General features: G+C 25.0%; 1 protein-coding gene across 2 annotated transcripts in view; it reads left to right on the forward strand.

Moving 5' to 3' along the window:
- LOC129968643 (SKI3 subunit of superkiller complex protein-like) overlaps positions 1 to 17,669 on the forward strand; it is a 45,538-nt gene that overhangs the window by 3,465 nt on the left and 24,404 nt on the right. For both annotated transcript variants that reach the window (XM_056082739.1, XM_056082738.1), the window contains exons 3-15: positions 2,539 to 2,682; positions 2,845 to 2,936; positions 3,626 to 3,698; positions 3,791 to 3,919; positions 6,386 to 6,481; positions 6,599 to 6,710; positions 7,473 to 7,619; positions 10,189 to 10,290; positions 12,418 to 12,539; positions 13,069 to 13,158; positions 13,709 to 13,812; positions 15,340 to 15,448; positions 15,549 to 15,628. In XM_056082739.1, coding sequence (XP_055938714.1) covers positions 2,539 to 2,682; positions 2,845 to 2,936; positions 3,626 to 3,698; positions 3,791 to 3,919; positions 6,386 to 6,481; positions 6,599 to 6,710; positions 7,473 to 7,619; positions 10,189 to 10,290; positions 12,418 to 12,539; positions 13,069 to 13,158; positions 13,709 to 13,812; positions 15,340 to 15,448; positions 15,549 to 15,628 — 1,400 coding nt within the window. The remainder of the gene's footprint in view (positions 1 to 2,538; positions 2,683 to 2,844; positions 2,937 to 3,625; positions 3,699 to 3,790; positions 3,920 to 6,385; positions 6,482 to 6,598; positions 6,711 to 7,472; positions 7,620 to 10,188; positions 10,291 to 12,417; positions 12,540 to 13,068; positions 13,159 to 13,708; positions 13,813 to 15,339; positions 15,449 to 15,548; positions 15,629 to 17,669) is intronic.

Raw genomic sequence — 17,669 nt, forward strand, 5'->3', positions numbered from 1 at the left:
TAACAGTGGGTTTCATCCTCATCATAAAACAAAATAATAAGCATCCTCAACAATAAAAAAGAATAGGCTGTTTACTTTGCACCCATCTTAATTTGAACATCGTTTTGCACCCATACTGAAATAATAATTTGAATCAAGAAATTAAAAATTTTCAAATTATATTATACATATCAATGTGACAATTCTTTGAAGAAATTTTAGCTTTCATGAGTTTCATATTCACTTTATCTTATGTGAAGCAATGTAATCATCAAAAAACTGAAACTCAAGATTTTGACAATTCTCCACATTTTAGACCTTTCTCAGATTGTAAAGCACATTTTTGGCATTATGTATCTGTGACAAAGACGAGTCAAAAACATTTTGAGCTAGATGGATAAAATTTGGTATATAGTCTTTACACCAAATTTATAATCTCTATCACCATTCCCTCTGGTTTACTATTTATTTTTTTTTTTTCAATTTTGTGCATTTAACATCCGTATCTTATATAAGATAAAATTATTTAAAAATATCGTATAAATTTAATATTTTATACATGGAAATATTTATTCTTGTTTAATTAAAATTGTACATAATAGTTAAGCAAAACATATGGAACTATGCAGAATTAAATTATTTAAAATATGAACTTTTTTATATAGCAGTTTATGTGAAACATTTGAAAAAAAAATATAAATCTTGTACTTTTACAAAATTAATAATTATTTCTTAAACAGTCTTTTATACAAGAGATTTAAAATTATTAAATTTCACACATCAAGTTGCACAGATTTCAATTTGCAGTATTCAACCCAAATTTAATCTTGTGAATATTAATTTTGAAGTTTTATAACTATTTCTTATTCTAAAACAGATAATGAAGAATTATTTTATTAAATCAGTGTATTTTATAGTATAATAATCGTTCTTTATCTCATTTTTCACTTATTCATATGTCATTCGTATTAATATTATATTTTATCTTACTCCCATTTTATTTCTATTCATTCAAATGTATAAATAATTCTGTTTAGCATTGTTATTGTTTGATAGTGTCACTTAATTAAAAAAATTAAGATATGAATACATTTTACAGTCTTATTCATTATTCTCCAAAATCAATGTTTCAATTATCAAAACTAAAAGAATTTTTTTCAAAAAATGAAATTAAAATTGTAGCTTTAACAAAATTTTCTAAAAAGGAAGGGGGGGGGACTGTTACATTGAAAATTATTATTTTGACATCTATCTGGTTTAATAAATATAATTAAACATTCACAGTATATCCACAAGTAAGAATTACATTTTCTACCATAGTCTGTGAAAAACATTCACAAAAGAATAAATATGTAAAACTTGCCCGAGGAGCTTCTGCAAAGTAATAATAATAATAATAAACAAATAAATTTAAGATTTTAATTATCATTTTATGTTATTTAATAACTTTTTAAAATTGTAGTTTTTGAGATTTTAGAGGATTTGAAATTTATCAGTGTTGTCTGAAATTATAAGCTTTATAATTTCAACCAATAATGATTATAAAATCTTATTAAAAAGCACACTTGTACCTTTATATTATGTGATGGAAATTAGAAGTTTATTAGATTTTGAAGCAAGATTATAGTTAAGGTTAAAGAGGTTTTGCTTGATTTTCTTTTTCAGTCAATTTCTATATTTGCATATTTTTTCCAAGATACTGAAAATATGTCTTCAATAATTGATTGTAAAAAAGCAGATTTTGCTTATCTTATTCAGCAAAACAAGATGATATATATATATCTCTGAAATAGTTAACCTTTTCAGTATTACCTACAATGATTTGGCAATTTTCATTCAACTATTTTATGTAACTAAATCAAATCAGTGAATAAAGTTTTTTGATATGAATGCACTTTAAACTTATTTATCATTAAAAAAATGGTTTGGAATTTATCAATCCTAGTAAATGTTTTACTAGGGTTTATTATTATCATTATTGTGTGTGTGCTAGAGTTGCCTCAAAACAATCATAGGGGATCTATTTAAATGTCTTATCATCTGCTATTTAACTTTTAGATTATTGCAATACTAAACCTCAAATCTTGCATTTATCTGATGGTTTTAAAAAGTGATATTTCTCATAGAAAAGAGAAGGAAGGATCATATGAAAAGGCCCTTTCATACACCTTATGCTGCCACTTTTCAAATCATTTGAATAAAAAGTTGGTTGTCTTGTTTTGTTACAAATGAGATATCTTTTGTTTTTGTTTTAATTAATAAAAAAATAATAATAACATTTAAGAAGGATAGTAAAGTTGAGATAAGAAAATATCTACCAAAATATTAAAGCATCCACAGATTTCTCATTGAATATAATGAGATTTTAATGAAAATTCTGAGATTCATTGCTGAAAGAAAAAGGCCTTCTTTTATATTATCTTTGTTATATATAAAGAAAGGATTAATGTAATCAGTTTAAGAATGAATTATTTAATTGTGTCATATGCATAATTACTGATTATTTCTCCTTTTGTTATATTGATCTTTAAAGACGATTTTATTTTTCTTTCATTGCAGTCTGTTCTTAAATCAGATAAAAACAATTACAATGCTTGGGTGTTCGTCGGAGCAGCAGCTCAAGAAATTGATCAACCTGAACAAGCCGAAGCTGCCTTTAAAAGAGCTATTGAAATTTCACCTGATCAACTATTAGCCTGGCAGGTAAATATTTTAGTCTTGCATTTTGTAAATTCAAGGTTATTTATATTTCAATTGTTGCTAAATATGTTAAATTAGTTCTGAAGCATAAATATATGCTGATATGCTCGATAAGTTTTGTATATAATTATTTAGCATGAATGATTCAAAATGTTTCCTATGCAGGGCCTGTGTAGTTTTTATGAAAAGCACGAGACAAAAGAAAATATTCCTGAGCTTTGTTCTGTGTATTTAAAGTTACTTGAAATGTTTACATCGTAAGTTTTTACTTTGCAGCCTTTTTTTTAAAAATTATTTTGAATATTTTTATCCTATTGTGAAATTTGTTTATGTCTTAATGATCATGTCTATTTTCCGCTTCTTAATTATATTTCAGTATATTATTTGAAATTAGAAAATGACAGATTAATTTGTATAAAAGTTTTCTAAGTACAGGAAATTTCATAATTGTACATTTAATTATTTGTTGCAATAATAAATTGCCTTTACAAAAATGTCTATAAATCATACATTTTATTAAGAAGGATGAAAATGGCTGATAGACATTATTTTTATTTTATTATTATTATTTTATTACATTATTTTTTATCATTACTCTTTTAATATGGAATTTATTTATATTTTAAGGCAAGACTGCTTATACTTATTTATATATATTTTGTAAAAAGTTAACTAATTAAATTAGTATTGTTTATTATCAGAAAGCTGCATATAAATACATATATGATATTAGAAATCCTACAAACTTTACATCAAATCTCACATTTATTTTAGATATATATATGCTTGTTACATAAAAAACAATGTCTTGTTTTCCTAAGAAAATAGTTTTGCATATCTGAAAATGAATCCATACCTTCTTTATTTGAAAACATTTTATTTGTTTATACAAGAAAAACATGTCTGGTTTCATTTTTTTCTTCTTCTGAATTGATTTTTCTTTCAGAGATACAGATAAAAAATTAGAAATATATGATAAACTAATTGCTCTTCTCAGAAAGCAAGATGATAAAACAAAAGTATGTTTCATATTTATATATTTATGTTTTAAGTCATTTTTATCACCAGAGCTAGTTAACTTAATATTTGATTTTTATTTATTTATTATTAGTTGATCAAAGTTTTAAAATCAAAGCTGGAAATGCTGCAAAGTGCCAATCTAGATACCTATCCAATGCAAAAACAAATTTTTAAAGATACATCAGGCAAAACAGAACTATCAGAAGCTGAAAAGCAGATGGTAAGACCTTATTTCATATATATATAAATATATTTATGTCAAGAAAAGTTTTCTATAATGAATAATTATTTGATATTTTTTTTAAGTTAGGGAATCATGTGCATTTGTTTACTCTTAATTTACATAAAAGTATGAATTTCTATCTACATATCTTTAATTATGAACAGTATTTTGTGATAATAATTGAATTTTCTTTTTTATTACACACTTTTAAATTTCTACAAAATAATTAAAGTTCTATAACCAACAAATTTTTCACAATTTTTAAATTAATAAGTTATAAGAGTTATTTTGAAATTAGAACTAATCCTTGTTAACTATTAAATATTTGTTATGCTTCAGCGTCATGACATTATTCACGGCAATTCCATGAAGTAAAATTGAATATTATATTTTGCATTTCCTTTTTATCTTAGCAGAAATCATTGATTGTGTAAAATATCAAAGTATTTATGTTGTTTTTATGAAAGTTTTCTATTGATTTCTCATTAGTATTATTTTCTAAAAATTTGTAAGCTAGCAATTACTTAGCAGTAAAATTTTGAAATAGGAGGATTATGGTTTCAGAAGGAATGAGTATTAAATCTTGTGCAAATCTTGCCATCAAATATCTAATATTCTCATGTTATTGTTGATGTTTGGAGAATGAGATGTAGGTTTTATTGTCACTCTTATCATCATGATTTATTTTTATGAATTCCATCCAAAACAGCTCTAGTGTAATTACAAAAGTAATTGTAAATCTAAACAAATTTGCTAAAATTATCAGTTGTGTCTTATTTATTTCAACTGAAACTTTCCAAAAATTTTGAATGTGTTTAGAAAATAAGCTCTTATGTTTGAACTGGATTATAATTTTTTGCTTTTTTTATTCAAAATAGTCGAAGTGTTTAAAAACTATTGAACAGTTTGTCACATTAAATTAAACTGAGATCAGTGTTACAGAATGTTTTAATATATTTGGTTGATTATTGTGCATGTTGAATTAATTTAATCTTAAATGACTATAAAGAAAACAGAAGAGGCAATCCCATTCTTTTTTTTTTTTTTTTTCCTTTTAATTCAATACTTGTTGACAAAGATTACTTTTCTTTCCAAATATATTATTTGCTGTTTTTAAATAATAATACTGCATATAATATTTTCACAACAATAAAAAATACCATATTACTTTGCCTTATATACTTTATAATTTAAAAATGAAGTTGAATATTATTAATAATACTAAATGCCTTTGGCAGCTGGTTGGTTTGCTGATGTTATTCATCACATGAAATTTCAATATAATGATATGCCTGCAACTTAATTTTAATATTTTCCCCTGCAAAGTAATTTTTAATTTGAAATTTTAATATTCATGTTCTATTTTTAAGACTCTTATACAGTTTTGTCATTGTGCTACATGTTTCGCTAATTTTCTATTCACTGCATCCACGACTTGAAGTTTAGTTTTGAAAAGGAAATGATTAAATTTCAACTAATCTGTACATTGAACTGAAGTATGTTTATAAAATAAATAGAAAGACAAAAGGAAGTATCATTCAACATTAAATTGTTAAATGTACTGCAAAAATATACAATTTTCTGATTTATGCAATATAGTTGAGGATTATTTAATGAAAATTATCTGATTCAATAAAAAAAGTCAGTGCATTTCAATAATAAAATAAAGTACCAAGCTAAAAGAGTAATAATATTAAGGCATTTAACAATGCCTTTTTAAAAAAGAATTCATAATTGCTTTCTTTTGAAGTTAAATATTAGCTGTGATTACCAAAGTACTAAAAAAATTAATAAAAATATGCTTTAAATATAAATCTATTTTATATAGAAAAGTAAGCTGAGTCTTCCTAGCTTGTTTGTCAACAACTGAAAAAAGAAAAAAACTGGTATTAGTAGCAATGTGAAAACAATTAAGATTTTGTTCATAATTATGAAAATATTATTGTAAGCTATGTTAAAAGAAATTTTTTTATGTAAATTAAGTTTATACTAAAAGATTTTACAGCAGCTAAATTGGTATCATTGACAATATAATTTTTTGATGGGTGTAAGAATCATTTGCAGGAATGTTTTTAGAAGTTATAAAAAAATCACTAAACTCTCACTTAATTTTTTTAATTGAAATTTCAAAAATAATCACTCCTAGATATACATTGTCAGCCTATGTATGCGTAAAACTATGTATAATGGTCTATAAATTATGATAGCTCTTGGTCAAACAGTCTGCCCTGCATTGTGCTAATATACTCAGATACACACATATTCTCTTTCATTAATAGTAGAGATTATGCCATGTTTAATTTCCTAATTTAAAAAAATATCAAAATAGAAATATTTAATTTTTAAATAAATTTAGTATAAATACTTGAATACTGAGCTTTAGATATTCTTTTTAAATTACTTAAAGATATGTCTGATTTTTTTTTTTTTCTGTCTTGTTGTAATTTCTTGTGATTATTTCAGTTGAGTGAAGCTCTTAAAACAATAATTTCTCATGAAGAATTCTGTGATGATGATTGTAAAAGAATTTTTACCACTTGTATTGAAATTTTGTATAAAGTAAGTAAAAACTGTCATTTTTAAAAAATATTATATTAAACAAATTTTATTTTTTGATCGTAATTGTTATTTCTCATCTTGGCTTTTTCTTCTAATTATTTCTTTTATTATTTTCAGGCTGGTGATGAAAACTATGCATTGAGTTTAGCTTTAGAAGTATTCAAAAAATTTCCTCAAAACAGCAGTTGTTTAGAATTTCTATCCAGGGTTGCCATGAATTTATACATTGGTATTATAGATTTGAAATCAATTTTATAGATAGAAGAAATATCAAAATATGTAACTCAGAAATTTTATATTAAATATGTAACTCAGTGTCGAATATTCTAATTGGATTAATTCTTTTTTTATTAAAAAATATTATGTACTTTAAAAAAAAAGCCATGGTCATTATAGACTGCAAGTTTAAATGATTATTCTTATCTGGTTATATAAAAAATTAGGAGAATACAAGTATGACCTCAGTTGCTAACTAAAAATACTGGAAAATCTTTTATAAAAGTAAAAATTTTGCAATAAATTTATTTTGAGCTATTAAAATAATTCATAAATGTAATCAAATACATTAGAAAAATGTAGAAAGGGTTGTAAAAATTCCTCCAGAATTATTGATTTATGATTTTTTATATAAAAAAATAAGAATTCTATCTAGTCATATATTTATATATAAACTTGTATAAATTGTAAGAATGTTTTTGGCCAATTATACCAAATTTAATCAATATTACTTTAAGTATTCTGTGTTAATAACTCATTGAGAATAAAAGCCATTTTTCTTAATTTAAAAAAACACTCTACTTCTAGCTGTTGTGTTTCACTTCTTAAATGTTATTTAAAGTTTTAGAAGATTTTTATTTTGCAATTTCTTTATTCAATTATAATATCAAATACAAAATTTTAAATTACTCATTCTTAGCCATTTTGCTCCTGTATTTCTATTTATGGCAGTTCTAATGTTGATATTATCTTTTGTTTATTATCTCTTTCTTAGAAAATGGTACAATTATTAGCCATATTGATGAAATTTCACAAAGAATGCTCAAATGTGGAAATTCTAGTGGCTTGCCTTTAATTTTTGAAGGATTTTGTGCATTTGTATCCAAAGATTATATTGGAGCTATACAAAAGTTGAAGACAGGTAAATATATTACTAAACTGTGAAATGGATTTTTTTAAAGCTCTATATTATCTGTATTTAACTACTAATATTGTACTTTTAATTTTTTTATATTTTTATTTTTCCTATTTCATTAATGGCAAGTGTCCAGGTTTGTATTTGTGTCGTTTATTTTTTTATTATTATTATTATTTTTCTAAAAGGTAAAAGTTTTTCTAGTTAAAATATTTTCTACTTTCAGTCTTTATTTTATATTATCATGGATTTTTTTTTAATCAGTTTTGTTTCTCAACTTTAGTATCAGAGGGTATAATCTTATCTTATAAAGTTTAATAAATTAATTGATTCATTAATAATTAATCTCTGAAAATATCATTATAGTGTATTTTTATTGAGAATATAGGGTGTTGCCGAATTCGATCAACAAACTCGGAGGGGTGACAGTAAGTATCAAAAAGATAAAGAATCATCATACAACATGGGGTCCCAAACGACGTTTAATAGGTGAAAATCGTTGGAAACTGTAAAAATTGATTTAAAAAAATAAGAAATGCTGTTTCAACTATGAATTTTTTTTTTTTAAAGTAAAAACACATTTTTAAAAGTTTCTTTTCATGCTGGTAACATGCGGATTTGATCATTTAGGGGGTCGCAAATTACTGAAAACGAAAAAGTACTTCAGAACCCATATTTACAAAAATATTAAAACCTGAAGAAAAATAAAAGCTTGCAAATGTAAGGAATTTTATAGTCTATAATTTGATATAAGCGTGTAGTGTGAGAACAGGGGAGTTTTGAAGATATTCAAGGAAAACTAAAATGGGAACTAGAAAACATCGCTGCAACCTCAGTACTGATGTTCGCAGAGAGCGTCGTCAAATTCGAAAGACAAATTCAGAGCAATGATAATAGTTGTTAAGTAGATGAAAAATTACCAGAAAGCATAGCGTCACAAGTAACGTTTATTCAGTGAAAATCGCCAAAATAGATGTCGTAAAGACAATGAGTCTGGCGAAGAGAATGGCCCTATGAATGCGAGGATTAGGAACAAGGTAATCGAGAAGAAGCCTTCTCTATGTAAATTTTTCCTGCGTTCGAAAAAAATAAAAGCAGCGAGCAAGTATTCATTAATGAGCATTGCAGAACTGATGGTCGTTAAGCTTCATTCGCAAACAAGTCAGATTTCACGAATTCAACTAAAATGTGTTGGTGCTCCATCATGCATTAACCAAATGTTCTGGCTTACAATTGTCGGTGTTCCCTGCAGTAAATCTGGAGGAACATGCTGGAAGGATTCAAGGTACTTTATGCCGTTGAGGCGTTCGGGCAGAAGATACAGTCCAAATAGAGGATTCTGCCCAGAAGTTAATATCAAACTTGTGTTGTACGTTCGACGAGATAGTGATGTGGGGATTTTCAAATGACCAAATATTCAAATTGTGCGTGTTGAAGATACCTTCTCTCGCAAAGCATGTTTTATCTGAGAATAAAATTAGCAGAAAAGTGTGTACCTTCTTGTGTGGCATCAAGCATCCAGAGGGCGAACTCCACTCGATTTGCGATTTACATTAAAAAATGTTACTTGCGAACCTATGTTTTATGGTAATTTTTCATCTACTTAACGCCTATTATCCTTGCTCTGAATTTGTCTTTCGAATTTGACAACGCTCTCTGCGAACATCGGTACTGAGGTTGCAGAGATGTTTTCTGGTTCCCATTTCAGTTTTTCTTGAATATCTTTAAAATTCCCCTGCTCTTACACTACACGCTTATATCAAATTATAGAATATAAAATTCTTTACATTTTCAAGCTTTTATTTTTCTTCAAATTTTTATATTTTTGCAAATATTGGTTCTAAAGGACTTTTTCGTTTTCAGTAATTTACGACTCAATAAATCATCAAATACGCATGTTATCAGCATAAAAAGAAACTTTTAAAAATGTGCTTTCACTTTTTAAAAAATTTATAGTTGTAACAGCATTTGTTATTATTTTTATTAATTTTTTACAGTTTCCAACAGTTCTCTGACTCTATATATTTTTACGATTTTCACCGATTAAACGTCGTTTGAGACCCTATGTTGTATAGTGAGTCTTTATCCTCTTGATGCCTACTGTCACACCTCTGAATTTGTCGGTCGAATTCGGCAACACCCTTTATAAAACAAAATAGCGTACCAGGAAGTGATTAAAATATCAATTACAATATTCCACTTTTAAAAGAATAAAATTAAATAAAAGTTTCAAAGCAAATTAGATTAAATAAAAGTTTGTGAAAACATCTGAAACAAGAATTTTCTTCCATGATATAATAAATAGGAATCATTTTGTGATATTTCATAATTGATTATCTATTTTCTAGAATTCCAGTTAATCAATACATATCTACTTTAATTGCCATGAGTATTCACTTCAACCTTTTTTTAGATTTGATCTATGAAAAATCTTAAATTGTAATAGCTGAATGTTACAGGCTTAAATTTCTTCCTGTAAAATAAATAATGTAGTAATTTTTTTTTTAAAAAAAAATCTGAGTTTTAAGGCACTTTTCCACATTTTAATTCTCTGTCCATTTATTGAATATTTTAGGGCTTAAGTCCTTGGAATATTATGTTCAAGGCTGGTATTTCCTGTCAAAATCACAGTACTTGTTACATCGATATTCAGATTCTGAAAGGAGTGCCAAAACAGGTAATAATCTCAAAATAGTCATGTGCCATACTGAGATTCCATGTTCATCTTTTGGTTTATCTGGAAGATTTCAGACATTTTCATTTTCTCAATATCATCTTGTGATATGCATTTTCCTTCATTCACAGTGCATTACAAAAAGAGCATTTTCTGAACTTAGCTTTCAATTTTCTAAGATATTTATATGCATGTAAAATAACCCATTAACTTGTGTAATCTATAATATCTTTTATATGATAAAGACATGAATGTTAAGACCCATTTATATGTTAAAGACATCTTTTAAATATTGCAATTCAATTTATTTTATTGATTGCAATTCAATGTTATTTTCCATAAAGTGTGCAATATTATATTCATTAGGGCACTGTTTTTTTCTAAGTTCATTGTTATGAATTTACTAATTTATTTGTATTTTTTTAGCTAATTTGTAGGATAAAGGGCTTATATATATAATAATTAATTTCTTAATTTTAATCTTAATTTAGCACATATTAACATTTATTCTAAACATTAATTCCAAAATGTTCTTCTGTTTCCTGATCTAATTCCACCTTTTGTATTTAATTAATGATACACGAGCTCTGTAAAAATGCTTAAATCAGCAGTTTTCATGATCCGAGTGAAGGGATAAAAATCTGTTAAGCTAAGCGAATTTTTTTAAAATATACTTATAATTCATTTACCTAAATCAACACGTGTGAAGAAATCCCTATCTGAATCTCATAGTATAAAGCCACCAGGAAAAATATTTCCTTCTTTCTTTTGCTCTTGTAAACTATATATATATATATATATGATGATATTTAAACTCTTAATTTAATCCAAATTAATTTCCAATGCTTTATCTTAAGTACAATACCTTTACCCATAGTAATTTCATTCTCTTATTTCCTGATCCAATTTCTCTTTCTGTTTAATTAATTCAACTGAAGCTTTGAAAAAATAATGCGTGAAAATAATCAGTTCCACGTGGTGAGTGAAAATTATTCTTTCGTTGCCCTTTTCAAGGTCAACACGTTTATTCAATCGACACGTGGCCGGAAATCCCATGTTATATAAGACTAGTGATCATTTGTTTCATTCTTTCCTTACTTCTGCTTTTGTTCCATGCCGTTGCGGACATGTTCTGTCCGCGCCTGCCGGTAAATAAAGTGCCTTCCCGGGATGGATTAAAATGAATTTGAAATGTAAAATGTCTCTTCAGTGTCTTCGAACCAGCCTTCTGCTTTAAGAATTATATATATAGTGTTTATAAAAGTGAACATGATTTCAATTAATTTTTTCCAAAATAACTTATTTAATTCTGTAAAAAAGAAGAAACGATAATTTGCATTTATGTTTAAAGAAACAAGTTGTTATATTTTTATTCCTATCAAAGAAATAAATATATTTGGTGATTTTACCAATAAAATTTCTTAAAACAGTATTAAATGATATTTTAAATATCTAGCTGAGGACATTTCAAGCTAATCTACACATAAAATTCAAATAATATGTTATTAGTTTTAAAGATCTTTTTATTTAGTATTATAGTTGTGAAATCTGAATTAATTTTTTTCTGTTTTAATTTCACAAACATAATTACCTCTATCAGTTATCTAGTTAATTACTATTTCTTTTAAATTATCCTTTAAGGAATTTGAGTTGTGATAGCATGTCGAAAAAATCTTAGCTTTGAAATTAAAAGATCTCTAGTTTTCATGTGGTGTCACATGGTATGTAAAAGTGGAGGTAATGAAAATCTCACTGGTATCATCCTTATTATTTGACATTGCTGAATTATGATTCATATCAAAATAGGCTTTGCATATCATCAGAATATGATATTATTCCATCTAAAATTAGAAGAATCACAGGTTATTGATGTTGACATATCTAAAATACTACTTAGTATTTCCCCCTCCATTTTATAGTTTATCTTTGAAAAAAAAAAATCTTTATTTGCATTTTCTAACTTAGCAAATTGTAGGGGAAAAATTTATAAAATTTTGCAATTTTTCATTCAGAAAGATATATATATATAAATCAAAATGTAACTGTCTGTTTTTTTTATATGTAAATAATTGTTTGCTATTGTTTAAATTTGCTTACCGCATATGTAATCATTAATTTACAAATTATTAGGTATTAATGTTGCACTTGAATCAAAACTGTCCTCTGTTATTGTTGGAAAATTTTATTTGCTTCTTGGACAGTCTCTTGCTGGAAGAGAGATATGGGATTCTGCATTGAAAGCTCTTGATAAAGTAAGGCATGTTTCTTATTAATTTTGTGATTGAATTTTTTAGAACTGTAAATTCATAATTACTGTGTCCCTCCCCCTTTCTTTACTTTTTTTATAATTATAAATAATGACTGATTTATGATTGCTTATTTAGCTATATTTTTTTGCCAAGTTTTTGTTATTCTTTTTATATACTGTAATTTATTGTTGAATATTTTATTCTATTTAAAAAAGTAAAAATGTATGAGATGTGGCATTAAATTGATAAGTGATGATATTTGTATCTGATCATCTTAAAAATGATATTATTATATTTACCTATATGTATTGTACATTTTAACAAATAAATTTATTAAATAACTTTGAAAAATTCAAATCTACCTTCATTCATGTGATTAATTTTCAAAACAAACAAAATTATTAATTATTAAACATTCAATGATCTTTATATGGTCAAAATTTAATTTTTGGCTTAAATGTAATGTGCTTTATTTTACTTTGATATGTACATAGAATATGTGACAAAAATAATTTTTCCCCCCTATTTACAGTGTGCATCATACTTAGGACAGTCAAAAGAATTATTAATTACCTTTTGTTTCACTCTTTTGAAAATGGAACAAGTTTCTAAAACTGAACAGGTAGTATTTTGTTTTCATTTTTCTCGATTATTTTTTGTTTTTATGTATTTATTTTCATGATGTACAAATATCTTTTATTTTATTTATAATAATAAAAAAATTGGAAATTAAATTAATATTGGACTTTACTTGTTGAGCAATAAATGCATTGTACCAGAATATTTTTTTTGTCTCTCATATCAATGAGCATTAGGCATTTACTCGTGCTGAATGAATCTTTCCTAGATCCTTCAAATAATATTGCTTTCCCTGTACTATTGTAATATTTTAAGTATGATAGATATTTTTTCATTATCAAAGGGAAAAAAGAATTGTCTTAAAGATAGTTAACTTTTTTGCCCTCTTATTTTCTTCCAAAAGAGGAAAGTGTTATTTTCATCATTAATTTGCTCAAATCTTTATTTTAAGAGAACATCTTTAGTGCTTATAAGAATTTTATGGGTTTTTTTTTTTTTTTTTTTTTTTTTGCTATTTATAAAAAAATTTAAAAAATGTTTAGTTTTTGTAATTTTACTTATTGAAGAAGAATTACAATATTTTGCTCTTACAGATGTGCCAGGATTTAAAAGATAAATTTCCAGATGATCCAGAAGTATTGCAGGTTGAAGGATATACTTTACTTCTGAAAAGTCAATATGATGAAGCTTTACAAAAGTATTGTTGCCATTTTTTTTTTATTATTATTAATGGCATATATAAAAATGAGCATAAAAATTTTAAATAAAATTAGCATTTTAAAATGTTTTATTATATTTAAATAACATAAAATATGGTAATTAATTTTACATAGCTATTTGCTTAGTTTTTCTAATTTGCTTAGATGGTTTTTAATTCATTTTTAAAGTCAAAGTAATATTTATATAAGAAATTTGACTTGTTCTTGCATATGTTGAAATATTATAGTTTTAGTATGCTCAATTTAAAAAAGAATGTATATTTTTTGTTTTGTAATTGTTTAAGATCTAATCTAATTATGAGATGTTTAAGATAAGATTTTAAATTGAACAAGATAAGAATGAATAAAATGTATCCAAATGTGAGATATAACACTTTCAATTGTTTATTGACTTAATTGAAGAGCTGAAGCAAATATCTTATGTTTTAACTCTTTTTTTTTTTAGCCATTTTTTATGAATTGTTATTTATCAAAATATGGGAACTTATTTTTTCAATATTTTGATCTTCATTATTTCTTAAAGTATCATTACTTATTTACTTGTAATATTGCCTTGAAAAAGCATGCAAAGATCATTTTAAGGCTAAAAGAGAAAATGCATTTATGAGATCAGAATTTGCTTACATTAAGGGATTCCCATGAATTTATAATGTAGAACAAAAAATGTGAAAAATGTAAGCATTTTAAAGGAGATATTTTTTTGGTAGCTGGACACAATAGAAATAATTAAGAACCACCACCAATAATTGTGTAACAAAAAAATTTGATTAAATTGAAAATATTGAAAATATTTCTAAATTTTTATAAAATTTATGATATGGTAGTTCTCTAAAAACTCTAAAATGTATGTTATTAATGTTATTCTGAATCAATTAAGGAGTTATTGTGACCTGTTGATAAAATCTTAGTTTTGGAAATTTGGGATATCTGATTTCAAATCTGATTTTTTAATTCCTTGTATATTGACCTTATGAACATTAAACCATCTGCCATTGAAAAATTCTTGCATGATTGAGTATCATTTATATAATCTAATGAGGGTTCAAATTAATTCTCATTAAACTTTAAAATTTGCTATCTTTATGAATAACTGAAACTGATTTTTTGCTTTCAATAAAAATTCAATAAAATTTCCTTTACATTTTTTTTTTCCTTGCAAATACTATGTAGCTTAAAATAATTTTTAGATAAAGTTTCGTGACAATTAAATATATCATTTATTAATTAATCATTAATAGTTTTTATTTTTTTTTTATATGCAGTATTCTGCCAGTAAACAACATATTTATTCACTAAAAATATAAATTTACTCCCCAACTCCCATCCCCAAACTTTTTTTTTTTCTGATAGCTGAAAAAAAATTATTAATTTTTTTATTAAAAAAATTGTTATTAATATTATGTTAATTAAATTACATACTGTTATTATTTATTATTATTATTACATTATGGGTTTTTTTTACTGGATTTTTTAAATAACATCTAAATTTTTGTTATTTTTTTTAGATTAAGGCTGTCACTATCAATGGCTGAGTCTGCATTTACACTGCATTTAATTGGTCTTGTTCTTTGGGAATCCCAACAAAGAGATAAAGCATTTAAAGTTTTTCTTAAAGTATATATTTTTATTATTACTTTTAATTTAACTTTTTATCCAATTTTGATCTTTAAATTTTGATATTCAGCTAATGCCATTACTTTTGTATACCTTTTAGGCTGTTGAGTTAGATCCTTACCTGGCAAAGAATTTTTTGTATCTTGGACATTATTATCAAAACCATTTACATGACAAAAGGTATGTGAAAATACTTTAAACATAATATTGATATTTCATCTCTTCGATTTTATCTGTTAATTTTTTATTCTCTCAATTGCTTCTATAAAACAATTTGTACTTGTTTTTTTAAGCTATGATTACTAATGTAATATGAATTTATCCAACTTAGATATCTTAACATAATATTCATTAAAATATTATAATATTGATATATTGCCATATAAATTTACAACAATTTGAGTTGTTTCTAAATTTTTATTAATTATTTATTTTAAGTCTGATGTTGACCAAATATAATCAGAAAATAAATTTAAAAAGCCAAAATGATTGTCGATTGATCAAGAAAACTTAAAAGAACTAAGGAACTTTATATTCAAATCAGTTGTGATTTGAATAAAAAGTCAAACCACAACTAATAATTTAGTTTCAGATCAAATTACTGATAATTTAGTTTCTAACAGATTTTTTTTGGTGAAATAAGTCAATTTTCTTTTTTCTAATTTAAATTTAATAAAAGAGAAATGTTAATGCTATTCAATTTTTATTTTTCCATCATTTGTCTCTATTTGATAAGAAATAAATATCTTCTAAATATATTTACTGCAATCATTGATAACTCAAATTGAAAGTATAGGATAAGCTAAAAGACTGTTTCTTTCATAATTTAATCCTAATCATTGACAAGCTGAAATGTTGAGATAATTGGATTTTGTCTATATTCACTAATAAGAAAGTTATGTATATAATATTTGGTGAATTTCTGCTAAAATTTAGGAGTCTGTCTATAAGATTTGGTTGAATATAACTCAGATTCCTTTTACAGGAAAGTTGCTACTGAGAGATAAATCATTATGTCCCAATTAAATAGTTCTGAATATAATTCTGATATTTTAAGATGAATGACGTATTTGAATATAATTGAATTTTAAGTACCAATATTCAGTATTATATTTATTAATCCTTCTTTCAGTATTCTTTGTAATAACATATCCTCCAATTACTACGGAATTTCTGTAGTTACTATGGAAATTAGGTAAAAACTACAGAGTTGCATAGATATATATGTAGCGAAAAATTACAGTATTACGCATATAAAATGAAAACTTACAAATGTGTATATATGACAGATAAAAAAAAAAAGAACAAAAATACTCTTTTCCCAAATCCTTGCTCTGAGCAATGCTGGTAGTGAAAGAATTTTTAGCATACAAAAAGAAAAAAAAAATCAATTACAAAAAATTCAAATGTGAAAAAATTGGTCACTCCTCATAACAAAAGTATATAGAAGAATTTGAAGTATATAGAATATTAAACTGAGCAATGAGGACTTTTAAAGAAAGTGTTTGCTATTTAATAGAAAAAAGATTGTAAATGTCTAACAAATGCTGTTTATTTGTTTTATCAAGAAAATCATGTAATGTTTTTTTAATAAAATTATTTCACATGTGTTAGATGTCTTTTAGATAATTCACTTATAAATAAATGCCTGTTAAATAATTTTGATTAATGTTTAAAAATATATTTGTATTAAAATGCTGTGGGAAATATCTATTCTTCAATAATTTGTTGATACCATTTGATATGCAAGAAGTGCTACTAACTGATGTTTGAGGGAACGTAAATGTAACTACTACTCAAATTTAGGGAATGCTTTTTATTTTCTTAAGACACATAGATGTCATTTATTGATAACATGCTTTCTATGTATTTTTCACATTGTCTAAACGTATATTCTCACATTCTTTCTTTTGTGGTGGTGCTGTAAAATTTATTTGAAATATTCTTTGGTGCACAATAATATTTTACTTATTATATGCTTTTATAAAAGCATGTAATTTAGACGTGACTGTTTCAAACTATTTTTTTAAGCTGCCAACAAAGCTTGCAGTTTTCAGAAAAATGTAGACTGCATTTATCTTTTGCAGCTTGTTTTCTTCTTCTATCTCTTGAAACCATAATTAGATTTTAATATGAATTTGGATTGTTTATTTTATCTATTTTTATTATTGTTTAATAAAGTAGCATCTTGTTTTTTTCTGTAGTATACCTTTGTTATAAC

The sequence above is a fragment of the Argiope bruennichi genome, chromosome 5 (assembly GCF_947563725.1).
Source record: "Argiope bruennichi chromosome 5, qqArgBrue1.1, whole genome shotgun sequence".
Lineage (NCBI taxonomy): Eukaryota > Metazoa > Arthropoda > Arachnida > Araneae > Araneidae > Argiope > Argiope bruennichi.